Genomic DNA, 24,924 nt, shown 5'->3' on the forward strand with positions numbered 1-24,924 from the left:
AGAGCTTTCATTTTTTAATTCGTGTGCAACAGGTTTCTTGTTTTGTTTTATGTGACTGTACACTTTACCTATTACAGGGTCTTTTTGCTGCGCCACACAGATCTCCTCTCTAGGTAATGGCTGAATAGTGTCCAAAAGTCTCTCGGCTTCAGACTGCTGCTGGAGAGCCTCAAAAGAAACAGCACTGAATATGAGAGCCTGCTCTGCTTGTTGTACTAGGACGCTCTGCTGTGTGGCTGTTACAACATCTTTACTGACTGTCTGTGTACAGTGACTCATATAGTCCTGAAAGTCTAAAGGCATTCGGGATAACCCATCTGCGTCTGCATTTGTTTTGCCTGGTCTGTATTTTATGGTAAAATTGAAATCTGCTAATTCAGCTACCCAACGCTGACCAGACGCATTCAGTTTTGCTGTAGTCAACACATAAGTTAGCGGGTTATTGTCTGTATAAACCACAAAAGATGGCGCATGAAACAAATAATCTCTGAAGCGCTCACAAATAGCCCACTTAAGTGCTAAAAACTCTAATTTGCCTGCATGCATGTGGTAGTTTTTCTCTGGTGGTGTCAAAGTTCTGGAGCCATAGGCTATTACTCTTAGTTTACCATTGCTACGCTGGTAGAGCACAGCACCTAACCCTGCCTGAGAAGCGTCGGTATGCAACACAAAGGGTTGATTCAGATCTGGGTACCCTAGGATAGGAGGATTAGACAGTTTATCAACTAGGTAACATAAAACTTGATGATGAGTGTCAGTCCATTTAACTGGGGCAGAAGAGGGCAACTGTCCTCGAGTCAGTTTGTTTTTCCCCTTTTTAGTCTTTACATTATGTTGGTTTTGGGCAGGCTGGGCTGCTAGCAGTTCATACAAAGGCTTGGCAAAACGAGAAAAGTCTTGTATATAGGGTCTATAATAAGACAAGAACCCCAGTATTTGTCTCAACTCACCCACTGTGCTAGGCTGTTTTTCTTTCAATGACAGCACAGGGGCGACCTCTGCTGGGTCCATGCTGTGGCCCTCTTTTGACACAATCCTGCCTAAAAACCTGACCCTAGGTTTGAACAGTTCACACTTTTTGGCTGTAAGTTTTACCCCATGTTTTTGATATCTCTGTAATACTGCTCTTACATGTTCAATGTGGTCCTGAAATGACTTGCTATGGACCAAGTTGTCATCAAGATAAGGTAAACAAATATCATCACGTAGGCCCCACAGACACTCTTCCATGCTCCTCTGAAATTCTGCCGGGGCAGAGCTAAGACCAAAAGGGATCCTAACCCACTGGTATAAACCCCAGGGGGTAATGAACGCAGTGAGTGGCTGGCTCTCCTCATCTAAAAACCCCTGATGATAAGCCTTCCCCTGATCTAATACGGTAAACCAAGAGCTACCCGTAAGGCTGTCAAGCATATCCTGTATCCTAGGAATAGGATGTCTGTCAGGCACTGACTTACGATTTAGTTCACGATAGTCCACGCAGAGTCTTAACTCGCCTGACTTTTTCCTTACACACACTATGGGGGACGAATAAGGTGATTTTGACTTTGTGACCCACCCTCTATTTATTAAATCCTGCAGGTATGCTTTGACCTCTTGGTGCAATGGCTTTGGCACACTAATGTAAGTCTTTTGAACTGGTGTTTGGTCTTTAAGGGTAATGTGCATGCGGAGGGTAGGAATGCAACCTACATCATTTTCATCTTTAGCAAAAGCTTTGCATTCCTCCCTGAGCATCTCTCTTACTGCAACCTGTTGTTCATTCGTTAGATGGTCTAAAGCTACAGGAGGGTCCCAAGCCTCACTTATGTCACTTTTGGGAGATGAGAGTTTAACCTCTGCATCAGTTGTCACTTCAGCATTTTTTTGTATTTCCCCAGGTTGTAAGGCTGCTGGGTATATTGTTTTTACCCCTTCAGTGTGACCCAAAATAAGCCGTGGACCTACAGTGATACAATGGCCTGTTGTATTTGTGACAGACACCGGGACAGTGGCAGAGTTACCCCTTTTCACCTTAAATAATACCTCTTGAATATGCAGTCCTTCAGGTAAAGCTGAGTTCACACCAGGACAAAACAGCATAGCAGTGTCCTCCTCCGCCTGTATACGTGTGCGGCAGCGAAGGGTGACCACTTCACCTGGGCCCAGCTCCACTTTACTCCGGCCATTCTTAACTGGAGTCTCTACTTCAGCTGCTTGGTGGGTTTGCATCAGCTGGATAAAAGTTTTGGCAGAGACATTGTCAATGTCAAATGCATTACTCACAATGCTAGCAGCATAGTCATTGTTTATGGTACCCTGTTGTTTTATGTGCTCATTAATAACTTCCTCTATCACATTAAAACCTATAATAGGATCTTGAGCAACATTAGGGTCACTGGAAACTAAGACAGGCACTAGAAGGCTGGAGCTGGAGGCACTTGCACCTAGAAGTTTAAATTCTACCGGGACCCAACCAATAAACGGTATTGTTGTTTGGTTGGCAGCAAGCCCATTTAATGGCTCTGGTCCTAAAAGTTCATCTATCCCCCTAATGGTTGTATGAGGTAAGTGCTCAGACCTCCATTTATCACTGATTACAGTTGCCTGGGCCCCAGTATCCCACAGTGCTGTAACTACTATGTCATCAAAAGTGCACTTAACCATTTTACGTCGACCAATCAGTTTGATAATTTTTTTTCCTTGTTTGTTTGCCAGGTTATCAACACTCCCTATCTGTGAGGACCACCTTGTTTCTTCCTTGTTACCCAAATATTGTTCAACTAATCTCACTGTTTTACACATGTGTTTGTGTTCTTGCCAGTGGTTTTCCTGACATGTTGTAGGGCAATAACAGGCAGATGAACAGCTTGTGCAGGTCTGAAGAGGTGAGTCGCCTTTCTCCTCCAGATGACAGTAGCAGCAGTGGCGGGACTCCTGATGAGACGGCCGGGTCACTGCTGGTCCCGTGGCAGTGGCCCTCCGTCGTTTCCCTGCAGCGGACGCGAAGCTCTGCAACCTCTGGAGATGTGACCCGACTGGCCACATTTGAAACAGTGGGTGCAGTTGTCTCCCTCTCCGTTATCCTGGCAGGTCTTGCAGCCTCTCCTCCGACGGGGTCCTGCGTTGTCTACTGGCCTCCTGGTATGCTGAAGCTTGTTGTTATTAAGAGAAGCTAGCACCATCTGTTTCACCTCTGCAACCTCAGCCTTAAGTTCTGTCACTAAGGCTTGTACCTCCGGTGGAGCTCGGGTTGGTTTGGTGTTCTCCTTGGCTGGAACTGAGGTAGTCAGTGGGCTGCTGCGTGGTCCCTCTGCCGTCAGCAGTTCGTTAATCTTTGGCACTTTGGCATTGTTTCTCTTTAGCTTGTTCAGCCTCTCCATTTCAAGATTGGCTGCCTCATTCAGTCTTCTCAATCAAGATTTCATCAGTCACATCCGGGTTGTCGAGAAGCGACTTTATCTGAAACTTAATGTTGTCATTCAGTAGACCTGTACCCACTGACCTCAGAAACTTCCTCTTGACCAAATCTGCTCCATAGTGCTCCTCCTCTTTTCCTCTGGATATATACACAGCAGCCTGTCTTTCAGCTCAATGGCTCTGAAGAGGAACTCTTGAGGAGACTCTTTTGGGTCCTGGGAAATGTTGATCAGTTTTTGATACAAGTCTGATGTATCATCTTCTCTGTAATGTCCTTTCAGTATTGTTTTTAACTGAGTGAGTGTCAAATCAGTCTTTATTTCCAGCATGTCACGAAGTTTGAGCCCAGGGCTGATGGCTCTTATCACTGCTTCAATCACCTCTGGCTCACTGTGGCCTTTGCGGAGCCCATTGTCTATTTGATGGAGCAGGTTGGTATAGGACAGCCTGTCACGTTGTCCACCCTCCCCTATCTGGCCACTGATCCGAAACTCTCTACGGATGGTTACTTCAGGGATCTTTCCTGGTACAGGATTATGAGCCGGACTGGGTGCGGCGTCTGCCATGTTCAGCTTCTCCTCTATCGCTCTGATTTCTCTCTGTAGCTCCTTGTACCTTTCAGACGCACGGGAAAAATCACGCCACTCCTCAGCATCGCCTTTCGACCCAGTGTGTCCTATGGCTAATAAAAGTTGTTGCACATACTGGATGGCTTCCTCGAGCTCGTAGTCTGTCTCGACTTCATCCAGTTTATGTTCGATTATTTTCATTAGCGCTCTGCGGCTCATGTCCTTAAGTAACCCTTTCCTGCCTCCTTTGCGCGGAGATTCAGTGCGAATGAACTAGCTACAACACGCAGCAGCAAGCGGACTTTTCTTTGCCTTGAAAATTACGTTTTCAGCTAGGATATCGCTTTCTGTCCTGACGAGCTGATAAAGTACCTTGCAGAAGTTCTTCCAGGAGTAATTTGGCGACCAATGCGTCAGTCTTTAAGCGTCTGCTTCAGTAGTATCGCTGGAATGTTCAAGTCACCTTAGTTTGGCTTCGCTGCTTTTCCCCTTGTCTTCTTCTTTCAGGACCTCAAAAACGGACTTTCTTTTGCGGCTAACTGCTCCTGGATTTTGCGCCATTGCAACAAACTTTGTGCTAACTGCGAAAGATATAGGTCAAAAAAAGCCGCTAAGAACTGTTGCGTTGGTGGAGTAAACAGCGTCTTGCGTCTGTGGACTGCGTGACAGTCGTACGTAAACCACGTACCGGCGGCGCGCAGGCAGGTCAGTTACGCTAGAAACGTAGGGAGTTTGATTGATAGCCTGTCAGCTAACAGATAACGAGGCAATGTCGTTATCTATTGGCAAATGTTTAGCTGGCCCACCACGTCCAGAGTTGATGAATTTTTATTCTCTTTTTTTGGTCATCATAATTACAAGGCTACTGCACCTCTATAATGCTATCATTGACAACTTGAAACAAAAAAAACGAAAAAAAAATCCTCCATACAACCTTTAAGTAACCCTTCCCCTGCCTCACATTTTAGCAGGTTACAGGCTTCTACGAGCTGATCCTTGCTTCTTTGGCATAAAGTAGTAGTAAGTTCGTCTCTCAGATTTTCTAGCTCCATTTTGCGTACTCACAAATCAACTTGTTATCCGTTGTTCCAGGTTCGTTTTTGGAGAGAGGTTTTTTTCAGCAGCGCGAGGACGCTAACGTTTTCGGCTAACGGTTACTAACAAAAGTCCTTTTTCTCACGCTCAAAGTTCGTTTAAAACCAATCTCCTGGCTGGCTCGCCATGATGTTACAGATCTTTAGGCACAAAAACGATTCCGTTCTCTTCCACAGGGGATATTTATTACAAAGCCACACACAATTTTTTTAAATCGGCTGTAACAGTCCCCGCTCCCATACCGTGCCTAGCCGCGGTCCAAAACAAAAAAAACACACGTCAGTCTAGTTCAAGGCACGTACCAAGAAACTGTGCGGGGCGTTCAAATACATCTCGCAAAAACAACAACAATCAGAATTCAAACAACAAGAACAATCAGAATTCAAAACAACAAGAACAAGGGTACACTAATTCATCACAATCATGCGTAACTGTAAAGTCATTAATCAAGTCTCTCACATATGTTCTAATGTAGTTTCAGCATCACAAACAGACCTGGAGTTGTGTTTTCTTCAAATTTTTCTGTTTTGTCCAGATAAAAGTTTAATAGACAGGACTCCCAAAATTTGACGACTAGTTGCTATAATGAAGAAATATTTGTACCGTATTTTCCGGGCTATTAGACGCGCTCTTAAGCCTCCAAACCCCATCAAAAAACGACCGCGCGCCCCACAATCCAGAGCGCCCAGCACGACTTCAGTAAACTACAAAGCCGCAAACACACACGGAGCAGACAGCGGCCGCGCGGCGAAAAACACCAACAGCCACACTCATCACTCCACGCCGACGAGGAACGGAACGGAGGAACGAACCGAAAAAGCGAGTCCAATGTGCCACTTCTAGAAACAACCGAACAACTGAGTCACTGCGAACAGGCCGACAATCCAGCGATCCCAGACAGCACCCTCCCTACACGCCACAACTGAACAAAGCCCAGAGTCACCGTGAACGAACAAACAAACAAAACCACTCACCCATCACACTGTTGTGTTTCCTTTAAAGTCCGGTGCGGTTTATTTGTGAAAAAAGTTTGAAAATAGACCATTTAATGACAGTGCGTTTTATAATCCAGAGCGACTAATAGCCCAGAAAATACAGTACGTGAAAATACTGAGCTCAAAATTGACCTTTGACCCTTATTTGTCAGTTCCTGTTCTCTTCCTTTGTGTTATGAGTCAAAAAGGAGGAGTCGTGCCAAGACCAAAGCCAGGAACTGACATGATCATTATTATTGTCTTGATTTTCCCAGACTTTCCCCCATTATAAGAAAAACACCTCACCAAAGTTGAGTCATCATGGTGTTTGTCTGAAATGATCTAGAAGAGTTTTGATTTTCCTGTTTAGTGCTGATCAGGATCGTGTGGTGACACTTACACAGTTAAACAGTTTGACACAAGTGACTTAGCAGTATAGTGTGTACAGTTCGAATAAATACACAAAATACTTTGACATTAAAGATCATTTAAGTGTAACGTATTTTTGAACTATAAGTCGCTCCGGAGTTTAAGTCTCACCAGTCAAAAAACACATAATGAAGAAGAAAAAAACATATTTAAGTCACACTTTTTGGGGGACATTTATTTTATAAAATCAGAGACCAGGAACTGACATTTCATGTTGAAAGTCAAGTTGTAGTAAAAACTATAGAACAGAGAACAACAGACACATATGAACAGTTCTTCAAATAATCTATAACATAAACAACAGAACAGAACAAGTTTACCAAACTCTCCAACTCACTCCAAATTAGGGAAGGGCATGATTAGTTGATTAATCGATAATTGATCATTCAGAATTTTGTCGATTACGTTCATTTTTAATCGACAAACTGAATGTAGGTCGCTGTGCGTAGTGTAGAGTGACCAAATGTCCGTTTTTCCCCGGACATGTCAGGTTTTCACGTCTTGTCCTGGCCGTGTTGCTAACACAGTTGCCAACACAGAATGTCTGTCTTCGTCTACATCCATCTCGACGCTTTGTTTACAGTTGTGCTGTTCTACAAAAGGCACACAGACAGACGCGACGAGTTTGAAGTCATGGCTTCACGGCTCTTCGTTGATTGGTCGGTGCGTGTTCTACAACTTCCGGGGTTCTTGTAAACCGTCTAGTGTATTTTGATTCCCGCTCTAGTCGCTGGAGAGAAATGAAATTGAGTGGAGGCACTAGGTGGCGCCAGTCTGACTAGTCTCAAATATCCCCAAAATGACATTAACAAACGTGATGTTACAGCTTTCTGCTTTTGTAGGGCAGTGTGCTGAACTAAAGGGAAAAGGAGCTTGAACTTGAAAACTACCACATCACAGGGTGGAACAGAGCATTTTGAGCTTTAGAGATGTAGACAGATTAATAATGAAAGGTTACTAAACATGTGTGAATGAAACAAAACACAACTCCAGCTCTGTTTTTGTTGAGGTAACATTATAACACGACTTAAAGGTTGTATAGAGGATTTTTTAAGGGAAGCAAAATACAGCGACCGTCCTTTTTCAAATGTTGTGTATGTGTGACACCACCTTCCTCAGTAGAAACATCTCCTCCTCCCGCCTCTTTACTCTAGAAATCACATTTGTTTACATCCAGTGCATGTTCAGAATCACTGTTGAAGTGACCTGCCTAGAAATATTTTAGCGACCGACGCGTCAGTTTTTAGTCCCTTCGGACTTTCTTTTGCGGCGAACTGCTCGTGGATTCTCGTCCACCACCGCAACAAACTTTGTGCGAATTGCGAGGGAAGCTACAGTTTGAAAAAGCCTCAAAGAACCGCTGCATAAACCACGTAATCCCCGAGCGCTGACGACTCAGTTACACTAAAAATGTAGGGAGTTTGACTGACAACGCCAATAGAAAAAGAGGGAGCCTCGTTTTCTATTGGCTGATGTTTATCTGGCCTCACTACGTCCACAGTTGATAGATTTTCATTCTTTCTTTTTTTTTTTCGGTCATCATAATTAAAAGCTGCTGCGTCTCTGTAATGGTATTTTAAACTTTCAATGCCAATTTTAAACAAAACAAAAAATCCTCCATACAACCTTTAAAGCTCTTAGGAGTCCATATGGTGTAATACGTAAGGCGTTTATGTTCCATCTTTAATATTCTGTGTGTTTTTTGCTTGTTTGGGTTGCAGGGACGTTCATCACAGAGTGGACAGACGGCGCTAAAGTGTGTGAGGACTTCCTGAAGGACGAGGAGTCGTACCGCGCTGTAGCCGACAAACTGGTGCAGATCTGTCACTGCTACGGCTTCGACGGCTGGCTGATAAACATAGAGAATGAACTGAGCGTGAGTCCTGGAAATACGTAAAAATAAATTATGCAACACTGAATCATAATATTTAGTTTTATACCAAATTATAATAAGGCTTTACTGTCCTTTCTAACTCCTAGTATCATTAGTCAATTTTAGTTTTCACCAATGCCAGAAATTGTATTGGTCGACTAATCATTTTATTTAGATGATAAGGATTTATATGGATCACAGTAGAGGGGAGAATTATATTTATATTAGAAGGTATTTTTTTGGTATTTCAATGTACAAATGCAGATAAAACTCATGATTTACAAGTTTAATCTGGCTTTATATAAATACAAAGTTTCCTTATAGTGTTTCTGCATAAATAGTAGTTTTTACATGAGCGCCCCCTGCAGGTGAAGCCTTGTGAGTGCAGTTTGGGTCAGAAACACTAAAATACTTTATGTAATAGTTTTGAGAGCTTTTCCCACGCTCCCTTTTTAGTCAACCAATCGATCAACAAAATTAAAACAGAAAAGAAAATCATAATCATTATGTTGTAGTACTCGAAAACGTTTTTTTACTCTGTCTCGTCTTGGACTCAAGGTCTGACACTCGTCGAGCGCGATCATATTTCATTATGGCAATAACCTGTGGTTGAAGTTTGTTTAATAAAAGTGCACAAATGCATCTTTATTTGTCACGACGTGCGTTTGGTGAATGTACAGAGACTAAATCCCACCGCAAAACCAGTAAGAGAATGTAACTCTAGTTAGAAACTTGAAAAAACAGGTTTAAAAGTCCTACCCATTTCACTTTTTCACAGTTTTGTGTAAACTCTTAAAAAAGTGGTTCTCTGTGGGTGAGAGTCCAAAAACGGGGCGTGTTTAAGTGCAGTACAGTTTGCTTGGCTTTTTTTATGTCTAAATTAACATTTATGAGATTAAATGAAGATAAATGTATTAAAAAAACCAAAAAAACATTGATATATATGTGTCAAAATAACTCAAATACAAACAAGTGCAATCAGTGAGAGCAACCTGGTCCTCATGAGGCGTCGGTGGGTCAGTTCATCACCACAGAAGCAGTTTATGAGGAGCCCAGCCCATATCACATGATCATTATATCCACAATGTAATGTGTGTATGTGTACAGGCCCATGAACATTTGTGTGATATTGGTCACACATGAGAATGTCTGTGTTTACTAGTGTGTAACCAAAATGTCATTTTTCATGAGTTGTGTGTCTGTTAGTTGTGTGACTGTAGATCAGTGTGTTGTGTATCACCAGGAAAAGAAGAAATTAGAATATTAACGGCTACACTGAAAGAGAAAGGAACTGTTATAATTAGTGATTATCTCGAAAACTATTAATATTTTACCATACAAAATTATAAATAGATCATCATTTTTCTGAGATTTTGAGACACTCCTGTTGCTCGAGCTCGGTCCTTCGCGGAGTTATGACCAAAAACGCATATTTGACCTTGGTTAACCTTGACCTTCAAGTGACCTTGACCGGTTTCAACCTGTCACATCCAGTGTGCCCCGGTTATGTGTGTGCCAACTTGTGTGATGATTGGGTGAATATTTTAGCCCGCAGATGGTTCAGAAATTGACGAAATTGCCTTCATCCTTTATAACGACGTGACCTTTCAATTGACCCGTGTGACCTCAAATGACCTCGGATCGTCACCAAACTTTTTTTTTGCAGCATCGGACACGGGGGCTTGACCAACGTACCAAATTTGGTGACAATCAGTCCATAAATGGCGGAAATAACGCAGGTGGACAGACATGCATAACAGACGCACACAGGGCGAATACAAAACCTGGTCAAACCGTCAGGGACCAGGTAATAAATGTGTGACTACAACACTACATAATCAATATGAGGATTTGTTTTTTCTTTTTTGGTCACATCGCTCAGAAACATATTATACTGTACATACTGTATTTTTCTTATCAAAACAAACTTTGGTTTCATTGATTAACTCTGTAGATGTTGTTTGTCTTCCTCTTCAAAGCTCAAAACACAAGACAAAAACAAGACATGCCGGTAATTCAGGAAGTGTTTTTAAACTCCATGCTTTTTCATCAGAATGAGGCTGACGAAGGAGTGTGGACTTTAAAAACACTTCCTGAATCACTTTTTCAATCTCACATATCCCTTGAAAACTTGAAAAAAAGTTTGTAAAAGCTGAATTTCTGTTTAGTTTAACTCCGTAAAAAGCCTCGTTTATAAATGAACCATTTCTTGTACATCAGCACCGTCGAAAATGTACATCAAAACAAGGACACGTTTTGACTTCACCTTATTTTGGTTCAAAGCCGAGTACTTTTAGTCAGACCATATTTATATATTTACATCTACACCTCGGGCATGGGTACAGTGGTTTTATTACCGCAAGTGTTTCAGCTCTTCAAAGATCTGTTGGTTTATCTATATCGAATCTCCCACAAGTTCTGACTAGACTGTTGTGTTCTCTTTACCTAACCTGACCTTAACTCCTCTTTTTGGAATCCATGTGTGTCCTTTCCAAAGAGAAAGCGTTTATTTTTATCATGAAAGAGCGTGGGTTTTACTTCTGTGGGGCTGAAAATGCTTAGTTTGAGTTTAGATTACGTTTAGATTACGATTATTTTCACAGAAGAGAAGTCCTAAGGGCAAATTTGAGGAAAAGTCAGTAAACCATTTTTATTTTTTTTATATAATTTGAGTGTGCTGATTCAGAATATTTTGTTTACCAAGCTGGATTTTGAGTTCTAAGCCTTCTAATTTGCATATTAATACAAATATATATATATAAAACTTATGAATATATTATCCATCCATTCATCAGTGGAGTTTTAAGTCTCGTCTTAAGACAAACTTTTATTCTCTGGCTTTAATGCCGCGTGAGTTGTGTACTCCTCTGTGTTTTTTATTTATTTTTATGTGTTTTTATTGGTTTTATTGATTTAATTCATTGATTTGATTGATTGCATTTATGTAGCGCCTTTCAAGATACCCAAAGCGGTTTATTGGTTTATTTATTTCTTATTCTATGTTTATTTATTTATTATTCTATGATTTTATTCTTATTTTATTTTACAGTTTTTTATTATTTTATTTTATTTTTAACTTGACAAATTATATAAAAAAAAAAAGACTAGTATTATTTTAGTAGTTTATTCTATCATTTTATTATTGTTGTTATTATTATGTATTTGTGCAGCACTTTGGAAACGGTTTGTTTGTGAAATGTGCGACAGAAATAAAGTGGATTGGATTGGATTTATTCTCAAATAAAGAATGAAAACTGTCGATAGTAAACAGAGATAAATGAGCAATCACCTAGAATCTAAACCGAGTAGAAATCTGAATCAGGAATGTGTTTCATTTCTGCTCATCAAATGAAGGAAATGAAGGACGCCAGCTTTAATTTTTAGTTGTTTTTATTTCAGTTGTTTTTATATTCAGCTTGGTAAACTAAATATTTGGAATCAGCAGCCTCAAATTATGGGAAATAACACGTTTACCGAATTTTCCTCAAATTTGCCGTTAGAACTTTTTCTGAACGCATTTCTTAGAACTATTCTCAATCTAAACCTGGTGGTGTTGTGTTCCAGGCGTCTGCGGTGGAGACCATGCCTCTGTTCCTGCGGTACCTTACGGAGCAGATCCACGAAAGGGTGTCCGGGGGTTTGGTTCTGTGGTACGACAGCGTGGTGCAGACGGGGAAGCTCCAGTGGCAGAACGAGCTCAACCAGAACAACAGGTCAGAACACGCGGGGGTCAGAAGACACGGGGTCAGAAGACACGGGGTCAGAAGACACGGGGGTCAGAAGACACGGGGTCAGAAGACACACGGGTCAGAACACACGGGAGTCAGAACACACGGGGTCAGAAGACACAGGGTCAGAACACACGGGGTCAGAAGACACACGGGGTCAGAAGACACGGGGTCAGAACACACGGGGTCAGAACACACAGGGTCAGAACACACGGGGTCAGAACACACGGGGGTCAGAACACACGGGGTCAGAACACACAGGACAGAACACACGGGGTCAGAAGACACACGGTCAGAACACACGGGGGTCAGAAGACACAGGGTCAGAACACACGGGGTCAGAACACACGGGGTCAGAAACACACGGGGGTCAGAACACACGGGGGTCAGAACACAGGGGTCAGAAGACATGGGGGTCAGAACACACGGGGGTCAGAAGACACAGGGTCAGAAGACACAGGGTCAGAACACACGGGGGTCAGAACACACGGGGGTCAGAAGACACGGGGTCAGAACACACGGGGGTCAGAACACACGGGGTCAGAAGACACAGGGTCAGAACACACGGGGGTCAGAACACACGGGGGTCAGAAGACATGGGGGTCAGAACACACGGGGGTCAGAAGACACAGGGTCAGAAGACACAGGGTCAGAACACACGGGGGTCAGAACACACAGGGTCAGAACACACGGGGTCAGAAGACACAGGGTCAGAACACACGGGGGTCAGAAGACACAGGGTCAGAACACACGGGGGTCAGAAGACACGGGGGTCAGAACACACGGGGTCAGAAGACACAGGGTCAGAACACACGGGGGTCAGAACACACGGGGTCAGAACACACGGGGTCAGAACACACGGGTCAGAACACAGGGGTCAGAACACATGGGGGTCAGAAACACAGGGTCAGAAGACACAGGGTCAGAACACACGGGGGTCAGAACACACGGGGGTCAGAACACACGGGGGGTCAGAACACACGGGGTCAGAAACACACGGGGGTCAGAACACACTGGGGTCAGAAGACACAGGGTCAGAACACACGGGAGTCAGAACACACGGGGTCAGAACACACGGGGGTCAGAAGACACAGGGTCAGAAGACACAGGGTCAGAAGACACAGGGTCAGAACACACGGGGGTCAGAACACACGGGGGTCAGAAGACACGGGGGTCAGAACACACAGGGTCAGAACACACGGGGGTCAGAAGACACAGGGTCAGAACACACGGGGGTCAGAAGACATAGGGTCAGAACACACGGGGGTCAGAAGACACAGGGGTCAGAACACACGGGGGTCAGAACACACGGGGGTCAGAAGACACAGGGTCAGAACACACGGGGGTCAGAAGACACAGGGTCAGAACACACGGGGGTCAGAACACACGGGGTCAGAAGACACGGGGGTCAGAACACACGGGGGTCAGAAGACACAGGGTCAGAACACACGGGGGTCAGAAGACACAGGGTCAGAACACACGGGGTCAGAACACACGGGGGTCAGAACACACGGGGGTCAGAACACACGGGGTCAGAACACACGGGGGTCAGAACACACGGGGGTCAGAACACATGGGGGTCAGAAGACACAGGGTCAGAACACACGGGGTCAGAACACAGGGGTCAGAAGACACAGGGTCAGAACACACAGGGTCAGAACACACAGGGGTCAGAACACACGGGGTCAGAACACACGGGGGTCAGGGGCATGTGAAGTGGGAATAACTCATAATCAGGTGTGGTTGTAACACTCAAGACCAGCACATCGCACATATAATCCTGTGCACCTTCTAGTGCTAAAAATATGGTAAGTATTTTAAATCAAAGTGCATCTCACAGGTTTTTATCGCTTTCTAATTTTGACGTAAAGGTGCACTATGTAACCTTTTGTTTGGGGGCCCGTCATCTGCTTGTTTTTATGGATATGTCACTCGAGACCGGCGAATCACAGACACACACTCTCCCATCACGCGGTTTGTTCACAACAGCGTGTTGTTCCCTTGCGTGCCAGCGTGAATCACAGGGCAGACTAAACTTTTTAAAACATCCTGCCTGTTCACCTGCATCGGCTCAGTCGCGCTGATTAGATCAGAAGGGCAAAAGACGAAATGCGAAGCAAAACCTAATCAAAATTTATGCTACAGTGTCGGTACAGTAGCTGAAGTTTGCCTAATAAAATGCCAAATAAATCTTTGTTTGTCATGACTGTTAGACAGTTTAAGTAATTTATCTTCCACGTACATCTCAGTTTAACATTGACTCACAAAAGCTTTATTTATACTATGATCTTCCCTTGACACACCATTGACACACCATTTTCTAACTCAGGGGTGTCAAACTCATTTTGGTCCGGGGGCCATATCCAACCGACTTTGATCCAAAATGGGCCGGATCAGAAAACTCATGTCATATAAACCCAAAAAATAATAGTAAGTTTTATTTGTGCAAAGAAAAGCAAATCTATTACATGAATCTTTTTTAATTGATGAACTCTTTCTTTTACAAAATATTATAATATTATGAATAGGGCTGGTATCATTAAGGAGTTGCCGATACGATACATACCTCGATACACAGGCCACGATACGATACATATCTCGATACAGTGCACTTTTGATTCGATATGATATATTTCAAATCGATTCAATACGGTTCAATAAAAAATAAAGGCTAAATCGTGGCTCTGATACTAAAAGTCTTTGTTAAATCACTTCTTGTGAAAAGTTCATATGAAACACAAACATTTTAATCATCAAAACAGTAAAAATATCAAATGTGTCGCATAAATGAGTTTCCTTTCACTCCACAAGCAACAAAAATGTAGCTCTGTAACATAATAATTTAGTAAAACACACCTAAAAATACTCTTGGTGAAATATCGATACGGCAGCTCACGATATCGATACCGTATCATCACATTAAACGATACGATATATCGATATTCCGATTTTTTTTATTATGAACAACCTGAAACTTTAAGAAAAATGCAATTTCAACACAATGTTTTAACATGAACTTGTATGTAAATAGGAATAAGTCAGTTTTTCTTGGAAAATCCTGCACTCGGCTCCACTTTTCTCATGTTGGACATTTTTCTGATGAGGGTGTCACGGTCAACAGTCAAAACGATCGTCCTTTAAGAGCGTTTGGAAAGAGACAAGTCTTCATTTGTGCTGCTCTGGTGGGAGGGGCCACGTACAGAGACGCTGGAGACGCTGCTGTGATAAACACTGCAGAAAATTAACAATATTTTAATAGAAAATAATTGAAATATTTTAGTAGAAAATCAGTCGAGTGCCAGATTAAAGGTCTTGGAGGGCCGGATATGTTTGACACCCCTGATCTAACTTGTGCCTACTGGTCTTCATAGTCTCACCACTCGCTTTATAAACCTCCTCTTCCTCTGGAAGCAGAGTCAAGGGGCTTGAACACTCTAAATCAATGAATCACACTATGTTCACTTTTGAAATCACACTATGTTGATTTTTCAAGTCCCCTCAGGCCTGTATTACTGATGATAAATAAACTTATGATAAATATACTCCTGCGTAAGACGTCCTGTTGGTCTCCAGCCTTTTACTTCCACCTTTTCTTGGACAAGCTGAAAACTTCGACAACAATGACGTGTATTTGTTAAATGTGCAGAGGCTAAATACCACTGCAACCAGTAAGAGAATGTAACTCCAGTTAGGAATTTGAAAAAACAGGTTTAAAAATTCAACCTACTTTATTCGTTTTGAAGCGATTTTCTGTAAAGCGCCAGTGGAAGTTCTCTTAAAGAAGGGGTTCTCAAACTGAGGCTGAGGGTCCAAAAAACAAGCGCAGAGTGTTTACAGTTTGGTTGGCTTATGATCAAGCCTAAATGAACATTAATCAGATAGAATGGGAATAGATTTGTAAAAACATTGATACATATGTGCCAAAATAACTCTAAAATACAAATAAATGTAGAAAATGACAAAGATGGCCTCGATTTGGTCTCGATGGGCCGTGGTCTTGGTTTTGTCTCGGTCTCAAGGCATCAATTCTTCAACAATAAAAACACATAAATGAAAATCTGGTGCGTTCTACAGTGAAATGCCACTAAGGCTGATGAATTCTGACGTTTTCTTTACTAAACCATTTTAGATTTGTGGTTTACAATCCACAAAATGTAAAATATGGTCTATGTATGTTATAGTTTATTGCAATGTGAAATGTGAAATGAAAACAACATTTATTTGTGTCGAGCATCCGTCTCAGTTTATTTATTTACGTGAATAATAAATAAAGTGTGTATGTTTGTTTTCTCAGGCAGTTCTTTGAGGTGTGCGACGGCTTCTTCACAAACTACAACTGGAACGAGCAGAACCTGGAGTGGATGAAGGGCTACAGCGCCGTGCAGGGCAGAGAGGCGGACGTTTACATCGGGGTGGACGTGTTCGCGAGAGGAGACGTGGTCGGGGGAATGTACGAAACCAACAAGGTACGGCACTCATCTACAGCGAGAATCAGCTATTGTACAACTACCGTATTTTTCGGACTATAAGGTGCACTTAAAATCCTTTAATTTTCTATTATTATCTATTATTTGCCTCTGGGCTCAAGTGTCGTCCGTTTGTTTCGCTTAATGCGTCTTTTAATCCGGTGCCTTAAAGTCTAAAAAATATGGTAAGTATTTTTAATTAAAGTGTATCTCACAGGTTTTTATCGCTTTCTAATTTTGACGTAAAGTTGAACTATGTAACCTTTTGTTTGGGGGCCCGTCACCTGCTTGTTTCTATGGATATGTCATTGCTCTGTCTGGAATGTTCCACAGTGTGACATTAAACAGCTCTACTTTACATTTATTCAGTTACAGGTGTTTTTATAGCTCAAAAATACCTCGAAAAACAGGCATTTCTGACTGTGAGTTTCCACAGATCTGACTTGTAACTTGAACTGTTTAAGTTTCCATGAAGACAGAAACGTTTAATACCATATTGTGAAACATTTCAGACAAAGAAATGACGTCTCCATGTAGAATAGTGTTTGACTCCACCAGAAAAGTTACACAATGCACCTTTAGTGGGACGATACCTTTTGTAAATATAAATGAAGAAGCAATTTCTAAAGAAAAGTTAAAAACTGTGTTGAAAATTTGCAGGAAGTTGAGTTCTAACCTAGGAACTTTAACTACAAGAATAGATAAGTTCATAATAGAGTTCCCTTGTTGATCAATACGTTTGGGACTAAACCTGGAACTAAACCTGGTCTAGATCAGGACTAGACCAGGACTAGAACAGGACCAAATCTCATCTCTCACATACAGAGTTGGAAAGAGCTCATTTTGTGGACAAACATGTCGTGTTCTTTTATACTGACGCCTTTACTTTCGAGCCTTAGAAAGTAGGATTGGGCGATATCCAAATTTTGATACCGTTCAACCTTCTCAAGATTTTACCGGGGTGTAAAGTATTACCGTATTACCAACATGTTTTAGTACGACTTTGATAAGCTACGAAGCCGCACCGTTGTACGATCTGTGTGTACGACCTGCAGACTTGTAATCTCTGAAAAGTTTCACATGAACCATCTCCAACACGACAAACAGAACAGACTCACCATCAGCAGAACACCCCTCTGTCACAGAAAGAACACTCATATTCCGTGTCCGAGTCGTGTCCTTTAGTCCGACAGAAGCTGAACCGCATCAGTGACACAAGGAAACAGCTGTATTTATCTGCGCTTTATAGTTTATGCAAATGAGCCATGTGGTTTTAAGTTTCATTTCCGTAAAACGTAAACATGACGTAAACGTAAAATGTGCACCTGAAGCCAAAATGCTGCCAAACTGTAGAAGTACTAGGTTTTTTTTTTGGTTTTTTTTGGGGGGGGGGACCAACTCGTTTGCAGCCGGACTTGACGTTTTGTCTTGGTCTCCCTTATGAGCGTCACGTGACAACGGAACGAAACTAATCAAACGTCGTCTCCCCACACAGTTAAAAGAAACATTATAGACATTATTAGTTTTCAATCGTGATATCGTTTATGTTGAGCAAACAAATGTTGGTATCAATAAATTATAAAATTATATTGGGTCCTTATTCGCTGCAGATTTTTTTAATGACGGTAATAAAACTGATACCGTTGCTACTTTCTGATACCTCCGGATACCGTAATACTGTATTACCGCCCAACCTTAAATTCCAGAACGAAAAACAGGAAGCAGTGAGGCGATAAACTCCTTTTTTCCAGTTGACACCATAGAACTGTAATAAAATCTTTAATTTTTTTTTTGTTATAGGTCCATGGTTGACACTGAATTCACAGGCGGATAGCGAATATAATATCAAAATAAAAACTAAATATCAAAATTAAAGTAGACACCGAGACTAGAAATAAACTTTAAATTAAATATTGGAAATAGAGGTCGAAATCTGTTTTTTTTTGTTTGACACTAAAATGGAATAATGAAATAACTAAACTGTTTTCCTTTTTTATTGTTTGTCGTTCTTAATTGTGATGGACCGTCCAGTAGAAAAGTTACACAATGCACTTTTAACCTCCTGTCACCTCCATTTCCAAACAGTGAACATTGTGATTAGGTTTACATCTGAAAAGAATCTATTGGGAGTGTGTAAAGAGCAAATCACAAATCACGTCCCCCGGGTTAATCATTCCGTATGTTTCCGTGGCCCGGGCTGCTGTAGGTCCGATCACATGACCTCTCTGTCGGCGTCTGTGTTTTTTTGTCCCTCTGCCGCTCCGACGGTTCCGCCCACAGCTCAGACCCGAACCCAAACGGGGGCCTTTGTGAGGGAAACGCGCAGAGAATGCGGCCGTGGACACATGAATGCTCGTCTGTCCGCCCCCCCGGGTCACAGCTGATGTGCGCTGACTGAGGGGACAATGGGCTTCAGCTCCGGGACCCTCCAGGAGCCAAGGGAGGAGGAGGAGGAGGGCGTTTAGGATTAGTGTGTGTGGGGGATTCATTAGAAACTTCTACTAACTGCCATAGCTAAACAAACATCGATCTGTCGGTGTCGTGTAGGTCGGTGTTTGCCAAACTTTATATTAAAAGTCACAAACCTTCGCGACCCAAATCAATAGACGTTATTCGTAAATCACAAAATAAAAGTGGATTTGATTTCTTTTTCTTTTCAACATTCAATTGAACCAGCAATACTGGAACAGAATAGTCAATAAAATAATTACAAAAAGATTAGAAATTATACAAAACATGTCTTAACATTTGAACATTTCTAGTGAGATAGGTGAGAGTTTGTGTGTTTTTGTAGCGCGTTCAGTCCGGGTGCAGGAGGAGACGCAGCAGCAGATCAGGCGCAGCATTCAGTCTGTTTTTGTGCTTTGGCTTCATTTTTGTGAGCACAGAAAATCCCACTTCACACAAATATGTAATAGTGAAAGGAATAAGCAGAGAAACACTGGCCCTACTGAGGACAGGAGATTTTGACAAAATGCTGAGCCCGGAATAGAGATAAGGTCACAGATCCATGTTTACAGCTGTATACTGCAGATCTTGACAGGGGGACCTAAAAAAATCTCCTGCGACCCAGTCTTTGGGAAACAGTGGTGCAGGTGATTCCCATATTTGAAAATTAATCACTTTCCATTGTTGTCAGAAGATCAGTCAGTCCATACACTTGGCATATACATTATTTTAAACTACACAATGCACTTTTAAAGGGCCCATCTCATGCAAAATCAACTTTTCAGAGCTTTCTACCTTCTAAGAGTGATGTGTGGGCCTTGGATTTGTCGCCGAAGTGGTTTTTAGATTGATTCGGCAGTTTTTTAACAAATTGCAGTGTATTTCTGCCACCCTCCCACGTGACAGTGAACTAAAACTGCTACACCGATGACGCGGCAGATACACCTATGACGCGTTTGACGTAGCAGAAAGCGCTTCACACCCGCCCCCCTCCCCCGCTCCAACACCTCCACCCCGACTGCAGTTACACGATATAATAAGTTTATCTACTAGTGTTTATTAATACTTTACCAATCAGTAATGTTCAGCTGATATCGACGCGGTGCTCGCGCTTCGTGCACCTCAAAGTCCTCGTCCGATTCCGGGTCCAACACATGCGGCTGAACGCGCTGTATCGCCATGATGAATAAAATTTTATTCCTGCCGCTATCAGGGTCACGTCTGTCTCCCCCTCCCTCCCTGAGATGGGCGGAGGAAGGGCGGCTCACTCAGAGCCTACGTCACGTTTGGAGGGCGGAGCCTGTGCTTTCTCAGGACGGGCGGGGGGAGGAGCAATAGTTGGACTTTCATAGTTCCTGGTCTGTGACTGTCTCCAAGAAATCAGTAAGATTTCATAACTATTGTGTAATGGATGTTCCAAAACCCAAATTGTGCTTGTTTATGTGCAGAAAATACATTGTGAAAAGAGTTATTTTGCATCAGATGGGACCTTTAAAGATGCAGTATTAGGCCTGTGTATCATTCAGAAGTTGCCGATACGATGCATACCTCTATACATATGCCACGATACAGTAAATATCTCAATACAGTGAACTTTTGGTTCGATACGATATTTCAAATTGATTTGATATGATTCAGTAAAAATAAAGACAAAATCATGGCTGTGATACTAAAAGTCTTTGTTAAACCACTTCTTGTGCGAAGTTTAAATGAAACACAAACATTTTAATCATCAAAACAAGCAACAAAACTGTAGCTGTAACAAAATAATTTAGTAAAATATACCAAAAAATACTCTTGGCGATATATCGATACAGCAGCCCACGATATTGATATTGTATCATTACATTAAACAATATGATATATTGATATTTCAATATTTTTGCACACCCCTATGCAGTTTGTAACTTTCCTGGATATGATGGCGCTTTGTCTGAAATGTTCCACTTTTCTGGTTAAATACAAATTCTAATAAAAAATAAATTCATGAATAATTCTCAAATATCTTTGAAAAACTTCACCTGCTTGTCTCCATGGAGATAGAGAAGTGTAATGCCATAAGGTGGAACTTTCCAGGCAACGCAGTGACATTTCCATGGAGGTAAACAGGTTGCTGATCTTTAATTGACTGATGTTTACAGAATTTAAAACTTCGGCCATTTTAACTGATGCGCATTTTGTCATTTTGTTTGTGAAAATTTTGTGTTTTAGGACAATATATCTAGGAATGTACCAATTTTTTTTTTTTTTTTTTTTTCAGTTGGGTACCACTACCTATACCCAATATTAACCAATTTCCTTAAAACAGAGCTGTTATTTAACCACCTTCAAATCGCTCCAGAACAGCTTTGTATGACTTAAAGCTCAAATATTATGAGATGTTCTGTGTCAAAATCAGTCTGTAAATAGTTTAATTTCATCCAGTTAAAGCCAAACCAGGACATCAGCTGATCTGACATAATGGAACCGATCATTTTTCAGTATTTGCACCGATATTCCATTGCAATACCTATTTTTTTTCCCCCAGTACATATATATTGTACTTCAGCTCTTGAGGTCAAAACTGTAAAAACCATGTAGAGCTCCTCTAAGTACATTGTTATTCCTCTCTGTCCTCTTTGTCTGACAGCCTCTGGAGATGATCCGAAAGCACAACTTCTCGGCGGCCGTCTTCGCTCCGGGCTGGGTGTACGAGACTCAGGAGAAGACCGAGTTCAGACACAACCAGGACAAGTCGGTGCTGAATGTCGCTGTGACGATGATGATATTGAACGTTTTACTGAGAGTATAAAGCGGTTTTGTGTCGTGCGCAGGTTCTGGGCTCTGCTGTCCGACCTCCTGCCCCTCCACAGACCCGTACACTCCCTCCCCTTCACCTCCACCTTCTGCCAGGGCTTTGGAAAGAGCCTCTACTGGAGAGGGAAGGTATTACACCAGGATCCACTAGAACGGGCTTTGTTTATCAAGGAATTATGGCACAATTCACATTTGTAGACAGTGGAGACTTAACATACTTAATTGTAATGAATTCAATAATTAAGTTTTGTAAGTGAGTAGATATATGAAACGTTGATATGGAAAATATGATGACAGGTAATAGGCTTCTCTTGGTGCTCTGTTTAAGGCTGCGTTCAGACTGCAGCCTGAAGTGACCCAAATCCGATTTTTTGGCTCCTATGTGACCTGTATCTGATCTTTTAATGACAGTCTGAACGATCTGTTTTTTTTCAAATGTGACCCAGGACACTTGGATATGTGCTCCTAAAACCGATACATATCTGATCTTTTGACATGTGACTTCAGTCTGAACGGTCAAAGCGCATTCATTCAACCTACACGTTATCAACAAGACACAAACGTCACTATTCTGCTCTGAAGTGGGCGAAAATTGTTAATGAACTCCGTGTCAATGACGCGAAGCACATCACCACTCACCACTCTTGGCTACGTCTCCACATCCACACGTTCCTTTCAACGGATCGTCGCTGCCGCTGTCCCACAAAACACCACGGCCAAAAACCTCGTCCTTCTCCTTCTCAATCTCCTCCTTAAAACAAGTAAGTTGTTCATGTTCTGGCTCCGGTACGAGAGGAACTTTAAAATCTCCAGGTGCTCAATGCTCGCGTCCATGTTTGGACAACTTCCGTAAACACAGAGACGCTCGCTGCAGTTGACGTCGTCGTGTCTCCAGTGTCACATGCGGGACACTTTCGGGCCGTTTAATGTTCACACTGGAGATCACATACAAGTCACATTTAATTGGAAATGTGAACGACCTCGCAAAAACATCGGATTTCACCAAAAAATCGGAATTGAGCGTTAAGCCCTGCAGTCTGAACGTAGCCTAAGAATAAGCAACTGTTTGGGTTCAGGGTTTGTTGTCGTTAAGTCTCTTCAAATCCAGATTTACGTATATCTGATTATCTGACCTGTTTTTTTTTTTTTTTTTTTGCACTTCTGAGTTATTATAACACGGCAGTAATATAGTGATTTAATGTAATATAGTGAATCTAGTTCTGATAAAGACTTTCTTGTGAATCTTTGTCATAACTAGATTCAAGTTCTGTCTGTACGGTTTATTTTAGTGACTGATTTTGAACCACATGAGCCTCTGTTCTGTTTGCGTGTCAGATAGAGAGGGAGAGGCCGTGGTTTGATCTGAGCGCTCAGCAGATCCAGCCCGAGTTGTGCAGTTCTAAAGAGGGCCGGGGCTGGCTGAAGTCCAGGGCGTGTCCGGAGCACGTGTGGAGCGGGGGCTCGTCTCTGCTGCTGGAGGGACTCATCCCCGCGGAGCACACGGGGGCTGTGGCTGCGAGGTGAGGTCACTGTTACTCTAGTACAGTTAGGTCATGTTATTAGGTTCTTTTTTCAGACCAAGAGTTTCAACTGCTCACTAACGGTCTTCCTCAGAGAGACTCTTGGTCTGAAAAAAGAACCTAATAACATAAACAAGTGCAATTAGAAAGAGTAACCTGGTCCCCATGAGGCGTCAGTGGGGTCAGTTCATCAAAACAGAAGCAGTTTAATGAGGAGCCCAGCCCATATCACACGATCGTTATATCCACAATGTAATGTGTGTATCTGTACAGGCCCATGAACATTTGTGTGATATTGGTCACACATGAGAATGTCTGTGTTTATTAGTGTGGAACCAAAATGTCATTTTTCATGAGTTGTGTGTCTGTTAGTTGTGTGACTGTAGATCAGTGTGTTGTGTATCACCAGAAAAACAAGAAGTAGAAATTATTTTTTGCTCCACTTACAATTTTAACAGCTACACTGAAAGAGAAAGGAACTGTTATAATTAGTGATTATCTCAAAAACTATTAATATTTTACTATACAAATGCATAGAATTATAAATAGATAATAATTTTTCTGAGATTTTGAGACACTCCCGTCGCTCTACCTCTATCCTTCTTAGAGTTATGACCAAAAACGCATATTTGACCTTGGTTACCTTGACCTTCAAGTGACCTCGACCTGTTTCAACCTGTAACATCCATGTGTGTGCCAACTTGTGTGATGATTGTGTGAATATTTGATCCCGCACATGGTTCAGAAATTGCTGAAATTGCCTTTATCCTTTATAACCGCGTGACTTTTCAATTGACCCGTGTGACCTCAAATGACCTCGGATCGTCACCAAACTTTTTTTTTTTGCGGCATCGGGCACGGGGGCTTGACCCACGTACCAAATTTGGTGACAATCGGTTTATAAATGGTGGAATTATCGCGGGTGAACAGACACACAGACACACAGGGTGGATACAAAACCTGGTCAAACCTTCGGGGACCAGGTAATTATTGGAAGACCAGATGAACCTCAGACCAGATGGATAGGTTACGTCAGTGTGGTGCTCATGTTTTCCTCGTGTTCCCCCAGAGTCCTGTCTCTCCACGTGCCCTTGGCCTCGTCCACGCTGCTCTGTGTGGTTTATAAAGCCTCTCCTGGAGTGTCTGTGTCTCTGGAGAGCACCGTACACCATCCAGACGAGGACACAGGTGAGTCACTCTGGAGATGGAAACAACGCCCATCTGATTGTGGAAAGTATCAAATACTAAAGGCAAAGTGACTGTGACTGACTTGTATCTTCAAGTCTTGAAAACCTATTTTCTCAGTGTTGGAGCCTAAACCCAGTTTCATCATTGTTTTCATTACTGAGATAATTATTCTTATTTTTTTGACTTAAATGCATGATTGTTGGTAATTCTTTATTTATTTTTATTTATTTATTTAATAGGGACAGTGCGTATTAATGAACATCTACAACATTGCAGTGTAAATATGACAGATTATAGCAAAACTGCTCATTTCCATCTGTTGTCCCTCGGCAGGTAACACCACAAATTTAAACAAAGCAAAAACAAGTTACAAATCTATACTAAAAGTGTCCACAAGTCTGTTTTTTCTTTAGCCGCTCTTTTAAGGAGGACTTGAAGG

The 24,924-nt window shown here is 42.1% G+C and overlaps 1 protein-coding gene across 2 annotated transcripts in view; it reads left to right on the plus strand.

The window, feature by feature from the left end:
- engase (endo-beta-N-acetylglucosaminidase) overlaps positions 1 to 24,924 on the plus strand; it is a 49,882-nt gene that overhangs the window by 16,412 nt on the left and 8,546 nt on the right. For both annotated transcript variants that reach the window (XM_055152665.1, XM_055152666.1), the window contains exons 5-11: positions 8,188 to 8,342; positions 11,904 to 12,052; positions 16,362 to 16,533; positions 21,611 to 21,714; positions 21,795 to 21,906; positions 23,113 to 23,297; positions 24,367 to 24,485. In XM_055152665.1, coding sequence (XP_055008640.1) covers positions 8,188 to 8,342; positions 11,904 to 12,052; positions 16,362 to 16,533; positions 21,611 to 21,714; positions 21,795 to 21,906; positions 23,113 to 23,297; positions 24,367 to 24,485 — 996 coding nt within the window. The remainder of the gene's footprint in view (positions 1 to 8,187; positions 8,343 to 11,903; positions 12,053 to 16,361; positions 16,534 to 21,610; positions 21,715 to 21,794; positions 21,907 to 23,112; positions 23,298 to 24,366; positions 24,486 to 24,924) is intronic.

Source organism: Boleophthalmus pectinirostris, unplaced genomic scaffold (assembly GCF_026225935.1).
Source record: "Boleophthalmus pectinirostris isolate CB_2022bp ecotype Guang Dong unplaced genomic scaffold, ASM2622593v1 HiC_scaffold_17, whole genome shotgun sequence".
NCBI classification, from domain to species: domain Eukaryota; kingdom Metazoa; phylum Chordata; class Actinopteri; order Gobiiformes; family Gobiidae; genus Boleophthalmus; species Boleophthalmus pectinirostris.